Source organism: Papilio machaon, chromosome 10 (assembly GCF_912999745.1).
Source record: "Papilio machaon chromosome 10, ilPapMach1.1, whole genome shotgun sequence".
NCBI lineage: Eukaryota > Metazoa > Arthropoda > Insecta > Lepidoptera > Papilionidae > Papilio > Papilio machaon.
Window position 1 is genome coordinate 5,679,709 of NC_059995.1, and position 17,075 is coordinate 5,696,783.

General features: G+C 33.2%; 1 protein-coding gene across 3 annotated transcripts in view; it reads right to left on the bottom strand.

Moving 5' to 3' along the window:
• The window catches only part of LOC106717990 (inactive rhomboid protein 1), a 114,518-nt gene that overhangs the window by 21,354 nt on the left and 76,089 nt on the right, over positions 1-17,075 (bottom strand). For all 3 annotated transcript variants that reach the window (XM_045679661.1, XM_045679663.1, XM_045679662.1), the window contains exon 2: positions 3,049-3,426. In XM_045679661.1, the coding sequence (XP_045535617.1) occupies positions 3,049-3,426 (378 nt within the window). The remainder of the gene's footprint in view (positions 1-3,048; positions 3,427-17,075) is intronic.

Below are 17,075 nucleotides of genomic sequence, written 5' to 3' on the forward strand. Positions count from 1 at the left end.
TTAGTGTTACCAAGTATTCAAGTAATGACACTCTAAAAAGATGTTCTCATAGAGGTATCAAGATAACTATGAAATGATATAAAGTTTTAACTTTAGCCGTATAAAAAATAGTCTTCTAATCTGTGGTTAACTTATACCTAAAGGTATCATCATCATCATCATCAGCTCACTATACGTCCCCACCGAGGGGCTCGGAGCCTAACCTAACTTAGGGGTGACTAGGCCATAGTCAACCACACTCGCCCAGTGCGGTTTGGTTGACTCACGATATTTTCCATCACCGTCAGAACGTCAGATAAATGTACATATGTAAATCGAAACTCGAAAGACATTAGTACATGGCGGGATTCAAACCCAGGACCTGCAGATTGCAAGTCAAGTACTAAACCCCAGAGCCACCGACGCTCTCGGTGAGGTTATACACGTGTAATAATTTAAATATTTTAATTTCGTTAGTTTTTTCACCTTGTTCCCTTTATGTGTTTATGAGTAAATCGTTGCAATGGAAATTGTATTGACAAATACAACTGTACATACCATTTTCATAACATTAGCAAATACATTTTCATTTATATATTTCAATGTGTTAAAACTAACGATATAGAACGAACAGCGAGGAAATTTAAAAAAATGTAGCGCCTGAAAAAATAAATTTGCATTAACTGCACAACCGTTGTGCGTATATGTGTGATTATTTTACTGCATCCAAAGCTCTCGGTATCTAGAATTTTTAAAGAATGCAACAGCGGGGAATATATTGCTCGCATATCGCTAGCGGCCATGATTTAATTTAAATAAATAGTACGCGTAGCAACACACATTGTTCATTACTTATTAAAGAAAAAAATAACTACATAACTTTTATCAAAACGACAGTTGTATTAGGTTAAAAATTCTATGTTCATTTTACATAAGATCCATTTCAATATAGTAGCAATTTTTTGTTAGTCGAAAATGTTATATATCATGTACATTTTAGTAATTATTTCTACATCATTGATATACGGGTACAGAACTACCAAGTTTCGCGAAAGTCTACACGACGGGTATAACTTAGGAGATGCTGTCTAATAAATATTTTCAGCTAAGCTTGTCAGCCCGCCTTCAAGAATATGAGAAAATATTTAGGGCGACGACCTACGCATGGCAACTTTATTTTTTTCATGTCAGCGATTAAACTGGATGAACATATTTTAGTATGAAGTCAATATCGATAGTAGGTTATGTACCTACCACGTAAGTATATACAAAATGAAACGGAAAATTATACACCGCTTACAGCAAAGAAAAATTATTTAAGTGGAGAAACCCGAATCAATTAACGAACAATTTACTTGATGTCTCTATTACGAGGCAAATAATAGTCAGAAGGCGAACTGCGAGTGTAACTTGCGGAGAATCTCACTAACTGTAACAAGCACCTACGTCGAATTAGTCGCGGAGCTACCAAAGTTTCCAATGCGGGGAACAGACAAAGTTTACGACGCAGTCAGGAATTAACAAGTACATTAATAAGCTGCCAGCCTTTGCTAGGACTCCCGGGGTCGAGCGATGTATTCACTCTTTCATACTGACTTCACTACTTAGGTATTACTTAATTTGTTGTCTAACATGCACAACTAATTGATTTGTCGGTTGCTAATTAAATTGCTTAAAATAATAGAATACCGTGGCTCTTAAAACGAAAATTTCTAATAGTGAAAAATATATGTCTAATTACCGTCTATAGCAATTTATTTTGCGGTATTATACTAAGTAAACATAATTAATTATTAGACTAACAATGTTATTCATTGCATAATTGAATAAATTACTATGTTGCTTCCAAAGTTTTCATGCAGTAACATCATAATATAGCTTCTTGAATAAAATTATATATTACTGACTTCCATCCGGGCGGAATTAAAAAAGAACACGTCCGTTTCTTGGTTCTAAGCTTTCTCCCCACCATTTTTCCTCCAATAAAGTTTAGCCGTTCTTGAGTATTAGTGTAAGTGTAAGAAGCGAGCGTATATCTTTCTTAAAGGCCGGCAACGCATCTACAATTCTCCTACTGTTGCGGATGTCCATGGGCGTCGATGATCACTTTGGTGTTCCCGCCGCACGTTTGCCCCTTCTCTTATAAAAAAAAAAAAAAAAAAAAACTAACACGACTTTCTTTTATTTTAAGAAACTACGAGTTTTACGACAATAAGCGGACAATAGAATTGAATTTAATCGCTAATTCAACAGCATTCTGATTTAATTTCGGTATTTTCATTAGGAACTTGATTGCACGATCGTGAATCGCAAACATTGTTTGTACTGTTTAAACACGAACACAACACATAAATATTGCCCGTACGTAGTTCTCCGCTGCCGTTTGCGCCTGATTTAGATGTTTTAGGAATGAGCATTAACGTTTAATGTATCTATCCTTTTAAACTAAAATATTTACCTGCAACCAAGTTTAAGCGTTCGCTTTTTAAAGTATTTTACCAAAAAGACTTATTTGATATTTTTACTTATTACAGACAAATGCTTAGATTTTAAACGATGATCTGCCATTAAATATTGCTAGTCATAGCAATTAGCATTATAAGAAAAACTTTTACATCTTAAATGGACATAAATCGTATAAGTTTGAATACTTCAAAATAAATACTTTCCAATGATGGAAGTTCTAAATAGTAAGTATGAATAAATGTCAAAGCATACACACCATGCAGTTAGAAAAATAAATGGAATTGAAAGGCTGATTTGATAAGAAATGTTACTGGCACACGATTGTCTGATACTGAAGAATGGAATGGAGAAAGTAAATTAAATTTTCAGCTTCAGTTTATACCGGCCAAGTGACCCGTAGCTTTAGAGTTTCAGTTGTTTTATTGGAAAGCTAAGAAAAGACTTTAAATTGCTTATACTTTAAACAAAACAAAAAACTTATTTCAACTATAGTACTTCTATTTTTGTAGTATTTTCAGATATGACTATTCCATGATTTAAGTAAACTGATCTAAGATTGATTTACTAAAATAAGCAAGATACTGCTTAATATATAGTACTGACCTAATATCATCATCATCAGGGTGATAATCCGGTGGCAGATCAAGTCGGAGGTCGCCGAGTGCTCTCGCCGCGTGCCGCCTCCGCCTCTCATACCACAGTCTCCTTTGTTCCCTCTCGTTATCTCTCTGAACTCCAAAGAATGTTTGCGTTTCCCTTTTCAAATAGTCCCGTACCGCGACTGTATGCGCTCGCCGCAACCGGACGCCGTCTTCTTGCGCGGGCTGCGGCACCGGGTCCGGTGGCGGGTTGGCGACGGGAGGCGGTGCGGACACGACACGAGGCGGTGACGGCGGCGCCGGATGGGACGGCGCGGACCCACTCGCTGTTGACGTACCCTGACATGACAATTGCGATGCTAGCAAACCCGCACTGGACCGCCTGTAACAAAGAATGGTTCCTTTGAGTACACATACGCATGAACTTAACAATTAATGGAAATCAAAAAACAGAATATTATTGCAAGTATAACGTGACAGGAGCATTGAAAAAAACAAAAACCGGCTTTTTCTACCATTTTAAAACTACTCCTTTGTGCATCTCAGTAATAATATAACAATTCAATTACTTTAAACAACAATTTCAAGCTCTAGGCGAAATAATATTTCGGACATAATACAACATTACAAGAGGCTTCGAGCGGTAGACATTTGGAGACAAACACCGAAATTCTCCATTCCGTAGGAGCTCGTCATCGTCAAATTGGCCGGATTGATTCGGTATTTCCGACTGCAATTCCGTCGCAAATCAATTTTCAATGATTGAAAGTCAATAATTGAAAATGGCTTCGGGTAATTCAGATCTAAGGCTTTACAACACCGCGCACAATTCGATCAATTGTAAACTTACAAATATAAATTATGTCACCAACCAAAGAATAATAAACGTGACTCAATATATTTAATTTTCGCTAGTTGTAATATCGGAATATAGTACCTAATTAAATCACAACTCGAAAATATTAATTTATTTCATTATTTGTTTTTAATTTTAAACAGTATCACTAAATCTAATGTACAGATATGATGATGGCTACCAAGCGACAAAAGCTTAAAGTTTTGTTCTATTGACGATGTTTCATTACTACTCATGTTTAATTTTGTTACTTATTTATTGTTGGTTTATTTTTAGGAGTTAATGATGTATCTTATATATAAAATTCTCGTGTCACAATGTTCGTTCCCGTACTCCTCCGAAACGGCTTGACCTATTCCCATGAAATTTTGTGAGCATATTGAGTAGATCTGAGAATCGGCCAACATCTATTTTTCATACACCTATTAAGTTTTTTTAACTGCACGCAGACGGAGTCGCGGGCGACAGCTAGTTTAGCTATAAATATTAAGTTTACAATCACATATTTATCTTTTAATGTATATAAAAAGTAAATATTTAATTTATTCCTCCCAAATAGGGATGCAAGACAAGCGGTGGGCCGTAAAACTTAAGCCAAAACATCAAGGTTTATAAACCTCGTGCACTGACCCCATGTGAGTGGGATAAAGCCAGGGAGATGATAATTTGTTTTTAATGTTATAAATGTCATTTAGCAAAAGCAAATCCTGAACACTCGACCTCTACTGTGAACGCAGACTTATTGATTAATTTCAACCGATGTGTAGGGTAGGCTAATAACTTGGATCATTAAATTTATTCCCGAACTCCGAACGTCAATCAAATTAATTATAACGCGATTCGTTAATGAATTAACTCATATAATCTCTCATTTCAGATATTTTATTATAATTAGCTTTAACATTTAATTATCCTAGTTTCAATCTTTTAATCCACAGTTGATCAAAAACCTTTCATTAAAAGATCCTAAAGCAGTATCATCAATCAACATCTAGTAGACGTAACACTACAAAGAGACTTAATGATGCGAACTTTTATGAAAAAACTATTAAAATTGGTATTAAAAATAAGTGATAGGTTAACCGGAGAACAACTTTTATTATAAGTAAAATTTGTTAACATTTAATAAACTTCAACATTATAGTATTTTAAAATAGCAACACACAATAACACCCAGAATCGTTTAATGGATAACTTGGACTTAAGATGTAGATTTTTCGCCCTAAATCTACACTAAATAAAGCCGTTAGTGATCACTAATCGACTCTCGACTCTGAGTGCAAATGAAAGTGTATTATAATGAGATGATAAATGAAATAATAAAACACGCCTTTATCATTAGTAAAAAGAGCATTAATATGATTAATGAAGTAGAAAAAATTCTCTCTAAAAGCAAACAGCTATCATGAAAAAAAAAAATGAGATGTGTAAAACGAGCGGGTAGGGAGATCGCGGCACGTCTCAAACAATGTTGTCGCCTCCGTTCCATCCCACTAAAGCCCCTTTATTGTCAAATGCTGCCAAAATGCTTAACGGCAGTTTCTAGTTATTAAGTATAACTTGGTAAGATATTTTGGAATTGTGAGTTCATTGTCGTTGAAATTATAACGTGATCTGAATGTAGTGAAATAAAGAACTTTTGGAATATGAAAACTATAGAAGAGAATTCAATCAAATTAAATGTAATTAGAAACATTGAAGACGTTTAAAAATGCTGAAAACACCATCAAATTACCTAAGGAGAAATTTAACAGGTTTCGAATGAAGTTGTAAAAAGTACTAGGTATATACGTTTAAACGTAGAAACAATCTTTTTCGTGTCAAGTAAAGCAAATTCATGCAAGTAAAGCTTAATGCTAAATATTCACAGCATCACCTAATATAGTATTGTTACGTCGTGCACTGCAACAATGAGACAAATAATAAGGAAAAGAAAGCAGTAACCGTAATATAAGATTCTACTTCTCCATAAATATCGGAAACAATTTAAGACAAGGATTTACGCATTTGAATATCCCGCAATAAAACTTACTCAATGGCCACAATACTTTTATTATTTATTACTTGCGGTCGCCCGCGACTTTGCCAGCACGAAATTAAAAAAAAAATGTGGCCTATAATATGGCCGCGTACATCAGCTAGCTTCTCATCCAAGTCCCGTCAAAATTGGTCCAGCCGTTCCGGAGAATAGCCTTAACAAACGCGGTCTTGCAGATAGACATACATACAGATAGATAAAAATTAAAAAAATGGTTTTTCGTTATCGGCTACGCAAATACATCATGTGTACAAAATATTGTTTGTTTTTCGATTTTACATCCAGACATTCCAATTTTATAAATATGTATAGATAAATTATCTGTACCAGTAGTGTATTAAGTAGAAAAGGTAATAGACGCAGGTACGGCGAGTAACCGACAATAATTCGCACGCAGGTAACAACGCTTTGCATAAATCAAAACACGCTCGCTCGCTAGGCGATGATTTTAACAAATTATCCTTATTATATTATATTATATTGCGTCGCATACAAGTTTTGTATTGTAACACATTTGATTCCAGTCCATTGAATAAAATAGCAAACGATCTATCTGAATTATATTAGCAAATTGGTTGAATTTCTTTAAAGCAACAAACAATATCCTAATATTTTATGGTAGTAACTCATAGCATACAAAAGCAGTAAGTAAACTCATGGTTGACGTAACTGTATATGTAAACCCCTTGAGCACGTTGCTAAGGGCTGACAGCCACACGCATATTATGCTCCTTCACGTACTGCTGGAAACACTAATCTATGAATAAAAATCAATGTTTGTCGCAATGTTCAGCTGGTGTTACTAATTAAACTGCAAATAAGTTCGATTATGTTCATAATAAAATATTTAATTCAAAAGATAAATATGACACTAAAGAGATCAACGTCTTTCTATGCTCAGATTTTTTTTTTATATCAAACAGATGGCAAAAATAAAATGCTTATTTCTATTTCTATTTCGGTAATGCAATTTCGTGTTCAATACGAATATCTCAACTGATGTGAATCCTGTCAGTTCTCACTAGTTTTATAACCAAATTGAAGTCACGGAGACCGCTGAGTCCGTAGCGGTGTACTCGACTGATTAATATTCTTAGCGCATTGCCAATATCGTCGGCCGATATTGCTCGACTCTGGCGGAACGGACACCACCGTTATTAAGGAATCGATCTAAAACAAGACTTTTATAAATTCTATAGCAGAACCAACTTTCACAACTTTAACTTTATGAATTTTCAACTCAGGACAGTTCCTTTATTATTCATAGAATAGATTCTTGTGCATTTCCTACCGTGGTAATAACCACCTCAATAGACAGACGGTGTTCTCCGGAAACAGGTTTTTCAGCTACATAAAACCTCATATTATTTGGAAGTATAAAAATTCTACTTGATTTTTTTTTTTTTGCTTTCTTTGATGTTCAAGTTGATAAAATAGTTTGAAAATTCTTGAAAAGTCTTATTATCTTTATTATTATGATAGAATACAAGTATTTTTGCAACGGAATTTCACTTAGGAGATATTAAAATGAAACCTTGACATACGACATATCGATGGGTCCTAGGTACCTGGACCAAAGCAACAACTTGACCATTTTTACTTTTTACAAAGCTCTAAAAAGTACAGATATAACTAGTATTTTTTACTGAAGTAAAAGGGCCTATGCGACCTATTTGCTTATATGGTTGAAACTTTGATAGCCTCTCCTGAAAAGTTATAAATTTGCACATTGGCCCTTATTCAGCGTATTTTGGATCCATCGATATATCAGCTAAAGAATATTTAAAAAAGCACGTAACCCGTATACAAATTGAATATATACGTATTCATTGATACAGCATTGTATTATTACAAAGACGTTAGTTCGTTTACAATGGGTATTCTTCAATTTTCAATTGTATTTTATATTCTGTGAACGTTGCAGAAGTTTTACAACTGTTTGTTATTCTAAAGCGGACGAGGAATAAAATAAATATTGCAGTGTAATCTAAAGAAAAATCACATCGTTTATGATTTAAACAAACTTATAACTAGTGAAAAATATTTTACCGTCGGTAAGTATGTTAAAATATCCCTATCAATGTATTAAAATTCGACCAATTACAACTTAACAGTTTTTTTTTTTCATGGAATCTCTATGAAATGTTAACATCTTTTCTAAAAAAACTACCCAACCAAAGTAAAATCCCGATAGTGATTTTATTTTACGACTTATTCATTACATCATTGAAATAGCTACATTTATGTTGAAACATAAAAATGCTCTAAATTTTACCCGCACTCCAAAGTGCCGCAGTATTTTAAAGTAGCTAATTTGAAATGCCAGCCATTAATGTGGAAATCTTTCATTGGCATTTATCTTTCCCAATTTCGTAAATCCGATCCAATTTAAGATTACACGCAATTTATATGGTTTTCTTATAAATAATAATTTGCCAGTATTTTTTTGCTTTTCCTGATAGATAACAACAAAGAATAAATAATTTTTCAGTACCGTATCACATCTTACTATATAATATAAATGCGAATGTTTGGATGGATGGATGGATGTTTGTTTGAAGGTATCTCAAGAACGACTGTATGGGGATCTCGATGAAATTTCGCATAGATGTAGATCATAGTCTGGAAGAACACATTGGCTACTTATTATGTTTTTTTTTTTTTGAGTCGCGGACGAAGGCTAGTTAATGTTAATACTTTAACCTTGCTTTCGTTTTGTTTCGCACACACTAAATTGTGGTTAGCGTATTCGACACGAGTAGAATCCTGTTTTACTTTTACCATGAGACTATCGTAGATTGTTCTGTGGGCCTTATAGTAATATATATCTGTGCAAAATTTCAAACGTCTATGCCCCGTATTTATATATCTCTTACCTTAATTATCATTAACTTAATACACTCTAACCAAATAACCATATAAACTTTGATAAAAGTTTTATTAATGTGTTGTTTTGTAATGTTTTAGTTATAGTATCAGAGTTAAGCGCATATGAATTTAGAAAATATTTTTACATGGAAAAACCGGACGCCAAATGAAAATTTTACAAGAGAACGAAAATCTTGAAAAAAAGTAAAAAAATTACAAAATGTACAGGCGGTTACAAAAATATGATTGAATATTATTTTGATATTCGTATTTCCGAGCCCACTGGGGTTACAACAAAGGTTTTTTCTAAAAAAATATATAGGTGACAAACAAAAACATGGTTTCTATATTAATAAAATCTATCAAAGAATTTTCGAGATAGTTGAATAAATAATTTATTAACTTTGACAGCCTCTAACGTCTAACTAAGCAACTTTGGATAAATGTATTTTAGGTTAAATCGTCATACTTGCGACCAAGGAATCTGTACTCGGACAACCTGTTTATATAGATAACAAAAACTGCTATTTAATTTAAAAAAAAAAGTTTTATCAATACAAAAAGATAAAAATAAATTTTATCTCAGTCTTTTTTGGTATGATGAAATAAATTAACGTAACGTCCGTTTCTGTCATTTGAACGCCAAAGTTTAAATAATGTATTATAGAATTTGTTTTCTAGTGGTATTTACATGTACCAGTAGTATTTAGATAACAAAAATATATTTTTAAGGTTAATTTTTACATTAATATCTATTAAAGGAAACGATACTGATACAATTTTATTTCAGGTCACTAAACCCGTCATCATCACCGGGGTCGGTAAAATATTTACTACTCTTCCATACTTTTATTAATAATTTAATTCATTCTTTCTTACGTATATCGTTTTGCACATACATACATACTTTTTCAAGGCACTTAAATAGCGACACTAAAATATATTAAGATAGTCTTGTTCAACTACTTAGAAGTAATTGGATTTGAAGAACCTTTACTAAATTCTTTTGTAATTCTGTGAGTGATCTTTGACCCGTTGAGTATTTGATGCGGGGTCGTAGACGTCAGGGACTCGATCTTATTAGTGTAATTAGATTAGTCTATGCGCCGTAAACTAAAACTTGTGACCCAAAATGTGATACTACTAAGGAATATTAAAAACGTCTTTGGTAGCTGCGTAGCTGGTAGCTGTAGCGACCACAGACAGCGAGAAGTACAGAAACGACTACAAAATCTTTGTTACTTGAAAGGCTATGTAAGGTATGTAATTCTTAATCTTCTCCAGATGTTATTATCCAAGTCTTATTTCTGCTTCTATTCATTCTTCCTTATAATCCTACAAATATAATTATTTTGCATTCTTCTTGCATTGTTAACAGTGGTAGACGCCAGCAACAACAACATCTGTTGCATGAATTGGCCGGCTTGCCCAGTGTATTACCATGACCACACAGAAGACAGGCGTGAAGTGGAAGGAATTCCTCTTTCTCTTTCCACTCTTTTCTTATATGGAAAGGATGAAAAGGGGAAGTGCATTTGTAGGCATAGGCATACCCTACTAGATGCATAGGAATGGGAAACTATGTAATTTTGTGCGTCCCGTCCTCCGTTGATTAAAGGTAGGGGATACATCTACAAATGTCTATGGGTGGCGGTCGCTTCGCTGTTTCGACGAATTCGGGTGACCGCTCGATCATTTGTTAACTTATGATACTCGTATAAAAAAAACATGATCGAACATCATGCAACGATATTTCATTTGTCATCACTTCAAACAAAAATAGTAGTGACTCGCTTTTAAATTTAAATGAAATTAGTTAAAAGTTTAAAGCTCACAGCAATTTGAATATAAATTATTCACCGTTTCCATTGTGAGAGAGGAGAATTCGAATTTATTTAGCGCGACGACCGCATTAATTAGTTCACTATTTGCCTCTGTGTAGATTACACAGTATATTGTACTTCTAACCTTACAATCTGCAAGCTTTTAGTTATATTAAATTATAAAGCCAGTGAAAAAGGTTCTCTACAACGACAATTATTATTGACATCGTGTGATAAAAATTCATTGTGACATAGTAATTGTTACCCGTAACGTATAAAAATTGCGTACGAGAATGTTTTAAAAACTTACGATGCGGAAATTTAATAGTCTTTTGTGCTGATCTTGTTAATGATTTTACTTCATTCTTTGTCAGTGTATTTTTCCATTGCTGATTCTGATTTTAATTAAAAGATAGAGAGGCGAGAAAGAGGAATGCATCAAGCGTTGAAATTGCTTTTACTTTTTGTTACAACACCAATTGCTACAGAATATCCTTTTATTATTTGAAAGGGAATTGTTTTATTATTTTACTAGCTTTACAAAAATTAGTACATAGTATTAAAGGTGAGAAAATACGGGCCTGTGGAAAATAAGTCTTCCAACTAACGCTCAAAAATTAACTTCAAAAAGTAAATAATCTAAATGCAATACATATTATGGGAGCAAAACAAAATATAGTTTTGGTCAGAGAAATCTATGTGTAAGGACTGGCAAATAAATACTACACATTTAAGGCGACCGAACAAGAATACAAAAACCAACATAAAACAAAATAGCAAAAAATGTTTAGTTTACTGTTGCATTTAAATAATAAAATAGAATGTTATTTTTCAACGTCGAATGCTTAAATAAATTGAAGTGGCCGTAACTTTGGTCGTAGCGAAGTAGCGAGGTGGCGTGCGACGCGGCAATGTAGCCAAAGGTACCTCTTATCAATGGCATCGTTTCCGCAGCGGAAAACGAGGTAGCTTTAGTCCTGTTGTTAACTAACAGAAAACTTTAACTGCTATTTACTGCTGAAAGTTTAGACAACACTCGTTTCTCAAAACGCTACTTTTGTTTTTCGTGATTAACTAAGACTTACCCATCTTACACGGGATTTACATGTTAAGATGTTTTTATGTTAGCAGAAATAATATTAAATGTCTTTAGATGTATATGAGCACACAAAATAATGTACTTACATTTTTCTAGGCATGTAATAAACAAGTTCATATCACTGTTCGTAAGAAACGAGATTTTTACCAAGATCAAACTGTTTGAGCTGCCAATATTTCGGCACAGTTGCATGCACCATGATTTAAATTTATATAAGTACGAATCATTTTACCGTGAAAATGCACCGCCACTTGGATTAAATATATTGTTTTATTTTTCTATTTTTTCTACATTTGTACAAAAAAACAACAGTGAGTTAAGCAAGGTAAAAGCAAGTTCATGAGTAAAAAATAGGTAGTTTACAAATATTAACCATAAAAGCATTTTTTTTAATCTACAAAGTAAAAAAAATCCTTTTATTAAATTCGAAAAAATTTCTTCAATTTACATTCACTTCAAGTTAGAAGAGTGCTCACCTTCAAAGGTCGTGCACTTTGAAACGTGATTCACAATTTATAAGAGAATGTAACTTATCGCTCTTTTAAGAAAATTTCTTATCTCATTTATAAAGAATCTCCTTGCGACTAATTTGACTATATGACAATTTTTTACATTGTTGACAAACTTTATAATGTTAGTGACGAACACCTTCAACATATTCATTTTGGAAAAATAAACAAACATTTTATCTTAAGATTATGTTCCTTATCTTTTTTTTATAATGAATAAGCTAGCGCTTGACCATGATCCCACCTAATGTTAAGTGATTTTGTGGTCTACAGGTAGTACACGCTAGCTTAGGAAACTCTTGAAGCCCCCCACGTCATACTTGGACGGAAAAAATGACTCCAGCAACTTGTTCCGTTGTAATACAACAACGAACGACAATTCAAAACTTTTCGTTCTAACACACGCCAATGTTCTTTATCGTTATCAACATGAACTGATAGAGAGATGTCAATATTCTTTTTTACAATTGCCTCGACAATGGAAACAAACGTCATTCTGACATAATTCAATGCTTTTGCATACATGATCCCGAATCTATATATTATCTCATATCTATAAAGATAGTCGCAAGTAGTTATACTTTCTCGTACGTGCCTATGTCGCAAAGTATCATGTCTCTTCTGAGAGTACATTAATAATTCAGCAGGTGGCGCGCAGAGCGACGCTGTGAGCGTATGTACTCATACAGAGAAAGACGCCATACTTAACGTGTAGAAAGCAATTGGAAAACTTTCAATACTTCGTGTAAAGGTTTGGTAATGTTAATTGTATGTTGAGTATAAAGTTCTTGTTTGCTCGATCAGGTTTGGTAAATCGTAGAAGATGTGTGATCTGCCTATCGGATTGCTGATTCAGTTTTTTGTACATAATTAAAAAGCATGAAAAAAAAAACATTTTCATTTTTATTTTTGACAAAAAGAAAGGCAACTTATAATTACCAAATTAACAACATATAATATATTGCATGTTCATCACTTAGTTAAAATTCACAAATTCAAGATTTAAATTTAGCTACTTTCAAATACAAAACATGAAAAAGTTCTTTCAAGATAGGGTACAAAGAAAGTCATTGGGGTCGAACACATCCGCGCTTTAGATGACGTCCGGTGGCAGCGCGAGGTGCAGCTCTCTGCGGCCGAGTGGGGGCACCTCAGGCGACACCGTTGTAACTCAAGCCCTCGCAAAAGTGTTTCCTTCTTTTCTTAAAACGTGTCAACTTTGTGTCGATCTAAAAGCCTTATTTGAAAATTTCAAAACGAACATAAATAACTTTTTTTTTCCTATAATCGAATCGAATAGTCCAAAATGTGAACACAATCCAAATCTTTAAGAAGAAGAGTAGTGAAAGTTTTTAGAGTTCTCATAAGAAATTACCTTTATCCATATTATGTAATATTAAAAACAACAAGATATTTAATAATTTAATACTCAAAACGCCTATTTACGTACACGTTGACTTTTATTTCGAAAAAAAAAACTCGTCGTTTGTAAGTGTCAAACAACCTCATCTACGAGCGCTAGGTAAAAGCAAGTTTGAGTCCTTTACAGGTGCCTACGCGGGTAAGGGAACCCTCGAGACAAAAATAACGAAACTCAAAAGCGACTGACTCGCTAACGACCCGCCGCAGAGATTTGTGTGCTGTTTTATTCTCATCTACGGTCTTTTTAATATCGCGAGTCTTAGTTTGAAAGTACAACTTTCGTATTTTCTTAAGTCAAGGAATCTTGAATTTGGCAGTATATTTTTACGAACTGTTATACGTTCGGTTTTCGTATTTAACTTTTTTGTACATTGTTCGAGTGTATGCCTATATAATTCAACGCCATTACAATTATTGATTATAAATTAAATGTTAGTACTTTCGTCGAACGGTCAAACTATGAGAATCAATTATAAAGAATAACATCCTATGAAGTTTACTTTTATTATCATAAACTACACCACATTTTGGATCCATACAAGCCGCGATCGGCCAAGAACTTTGAAGTTACTGTTTCTTCCTAAATCCAGAAAAACCAATCGCAAAATCATAAAATAGGTTTGTATGATTCATCGATGGGTTTTATTATCATTTCTTTCACTACATTTCAACTGTCACAATAAATTACGTTGGTATGATTTAAAGTTTCCGAGTGCACTAAAGTTAAACATGAAGCATTGTAGGCTCCCAAAGTGCGGAACAAAAGTTAACTCGGACAGTTTTGTAAACTTTTCATCGTTAACATTTCACTAAGCCCAGCTAACAAAGTAACACTGTACAAGTAACATTCTCAACTCGAAGTTCATGAGTCGTGACTCAATTCTACATTTTCAACTTGAGAGCATACTCTTTGCGGCTACGACTGAGACTACGGACAGAAATTTTGCGTTTTTAAATTATATATTATGCAATAAATATCAAGACAGAACACCAGAATCAAATTTGAAATTAGCTAATATTTTATGCCAGTGAATGCTCACTGTATGTCCCCACCGAGAGGCTCGGAGCCTACCCTAACTAAGGGGCGACTACGCCATAGTCAACCACGCTGGCCATGTGCGGGTTGGTTGACTTCACACATATCTTTGAATTTTCTTCTCAGATATGTACAGGTTGCATCACGATGTTTTCCTTCACGGTCAAAACGTCGGATTAATTTACATATTATGTAAATCGAAACTCGAAAAACATATTGGTAGATTACGGGGTTCGAACCCAGGACCTGCAGATTGCAAGTCAAGTGATTAACCCCTTAGCCACCGATGCTCTATAATAAAATGAGTTGTAATTAAAGTTATTTAGATTTAATTCATTTAAATTGCTGCCATGCAAAATATATGAACTAAGTTTGTTATATAAAAATATTATTCTGTTAGAAGCGACAATCGAAACATCAACAATGTTAAATATTCCCCAGAGGTTACCCTTTGTTGCAAAATGGAATTTGAGAACATATCTAACAATCGAAGTATACAGTATTCTTAGAAAGTTAATATAATTCTCTTTCTTAGATATCTTAAAGGATTTTGAAATACTTAGTAAAGTGGTATTATTATAAAATCAGAAAGATTAACTTGTTAAATCTGTCCGGACCATAGTCTAGTAAGTTGAGTCTACGAGAAGGCTTTATCATTTAATAACCTTTTAGATATACTACATAATGGCATATATTCATTTTAGTTGACACAAAAATTCACGAATTTAAGATATATTATTAAAAAGGCGTTTTTTCCAGTTTGCATTCCCTCGACAAAGTAGGTAAAATAATTTTTGGATCGACTTTTATGGTCGTTTATTAGGTTCGATTGACAATGAAATGATATAACTGATTATTCAACTGTTCAATAAAAATGAAACAATGATGTAGTTATATCAGTTTCATGAATATCGCAATTAATTTTAAATTACATTACCTCCACGTAATTTTCTTCCGCGAAACAATCGAGTAGCAGTAACCAGCTATCGCATCGCATTAAAGTCACTCAAAATGTAAATACATTACTTTTTTCATCTTTTTTTTTGTGATGAGATTTTTTTTAATCTGGTTTCATATCATCTTACTTTTAAAAGACATATGATAATAAATAGTAATAATAATAATAAAGCCTTTATTGCTGAAGATTTTCTTTACAAAGTAGTTAACATTGTTTAGTTTTGTTTTTTGTTGTTGTTGTTTTTTTTTTAAAGACATATGAAGTGTTTAGTAAATCTATGTATTCTTTTGAGTTTCTATAGTGTTTACCGTCAACCAAAATAAAATTATTTTGTACTGATGTTCACAGTTACAAAGTATTCAATATAAATGATTTTCTTAATCTAATCACGGTACAAGGAGATGTACAAGGAAAAGTTGCACATTAAAAAAATTGGGTAATATAAAACTTGATATGAAACGTCTGAGTATCATATATGGAAATACAGATATTTGCTATTATTTTCCGTATTTTCCTTTCGTAAAACAAACAAGAACAATTCAAGAACTATAAATGAAATGCATAATAGGAAACTGATAAAAGCATTCGGGAAGAAAAGTTCGGGATTTCGCAATTGAATTCCGTAAAGTATTTTTAAAACAAATACATAAATGTATTCAATTGTACTGTTTTCGACAGAAAAGAGGTACAATAGAAAGACAATTTTTAAACGAAAATGGAAAACAAACGTCAAATATGTTATTTCTTAAAACGAAACAAAGCAAATTGAAAATTTTATGCTACAGCGTCACTTAAAGTGTGTGAAGCATATCTTGGGGACTTCGAAAATAGGGACTGATCACAATAAGACGTGTTCGCATTGAAAAAAAAATTATATCATTAATTGATGCATTTTTACGTCATAAGTAAGCATGCTTGTTATTTTATTTACAACAATGCTACATTTAAAGTAAAGAACAATTATTTATCTGTATTTTATTTTTATTTGTTAAATTAAGTAATTTTAATAACATTTCATTATTGACTAAAGTAAATTGTGAAATTAATTAAATTTTATTCTCTCGTTATCGTCATCGCCTCGCGTTGTATAAACCATTGCGGTTGCAAGTTCTGAAATAAAATAGAGGTATAAATGTAAAAAGCAAATTAATTAAATTAAATGTGAAAACAAAAGCTACATTAAGCACAGTGTGCACAATGTGCACAAACGTGAAAATCCACTGCCGAAAAAGTTCAGTTCAAACATATAGTTCTCTCTTTTTTATAAAAAGAAATGAGGGGGACGGATTAACTCACATGTATTTCGATTTAGGAAACGACTAGTTTCAGACCTATGGGGGTACTTCTTCAGGGTGCACTGACTGGCATGACGCGACTGCAAATATATCCCGTTAATCCACTCACCTTGACGAAAGACCACCG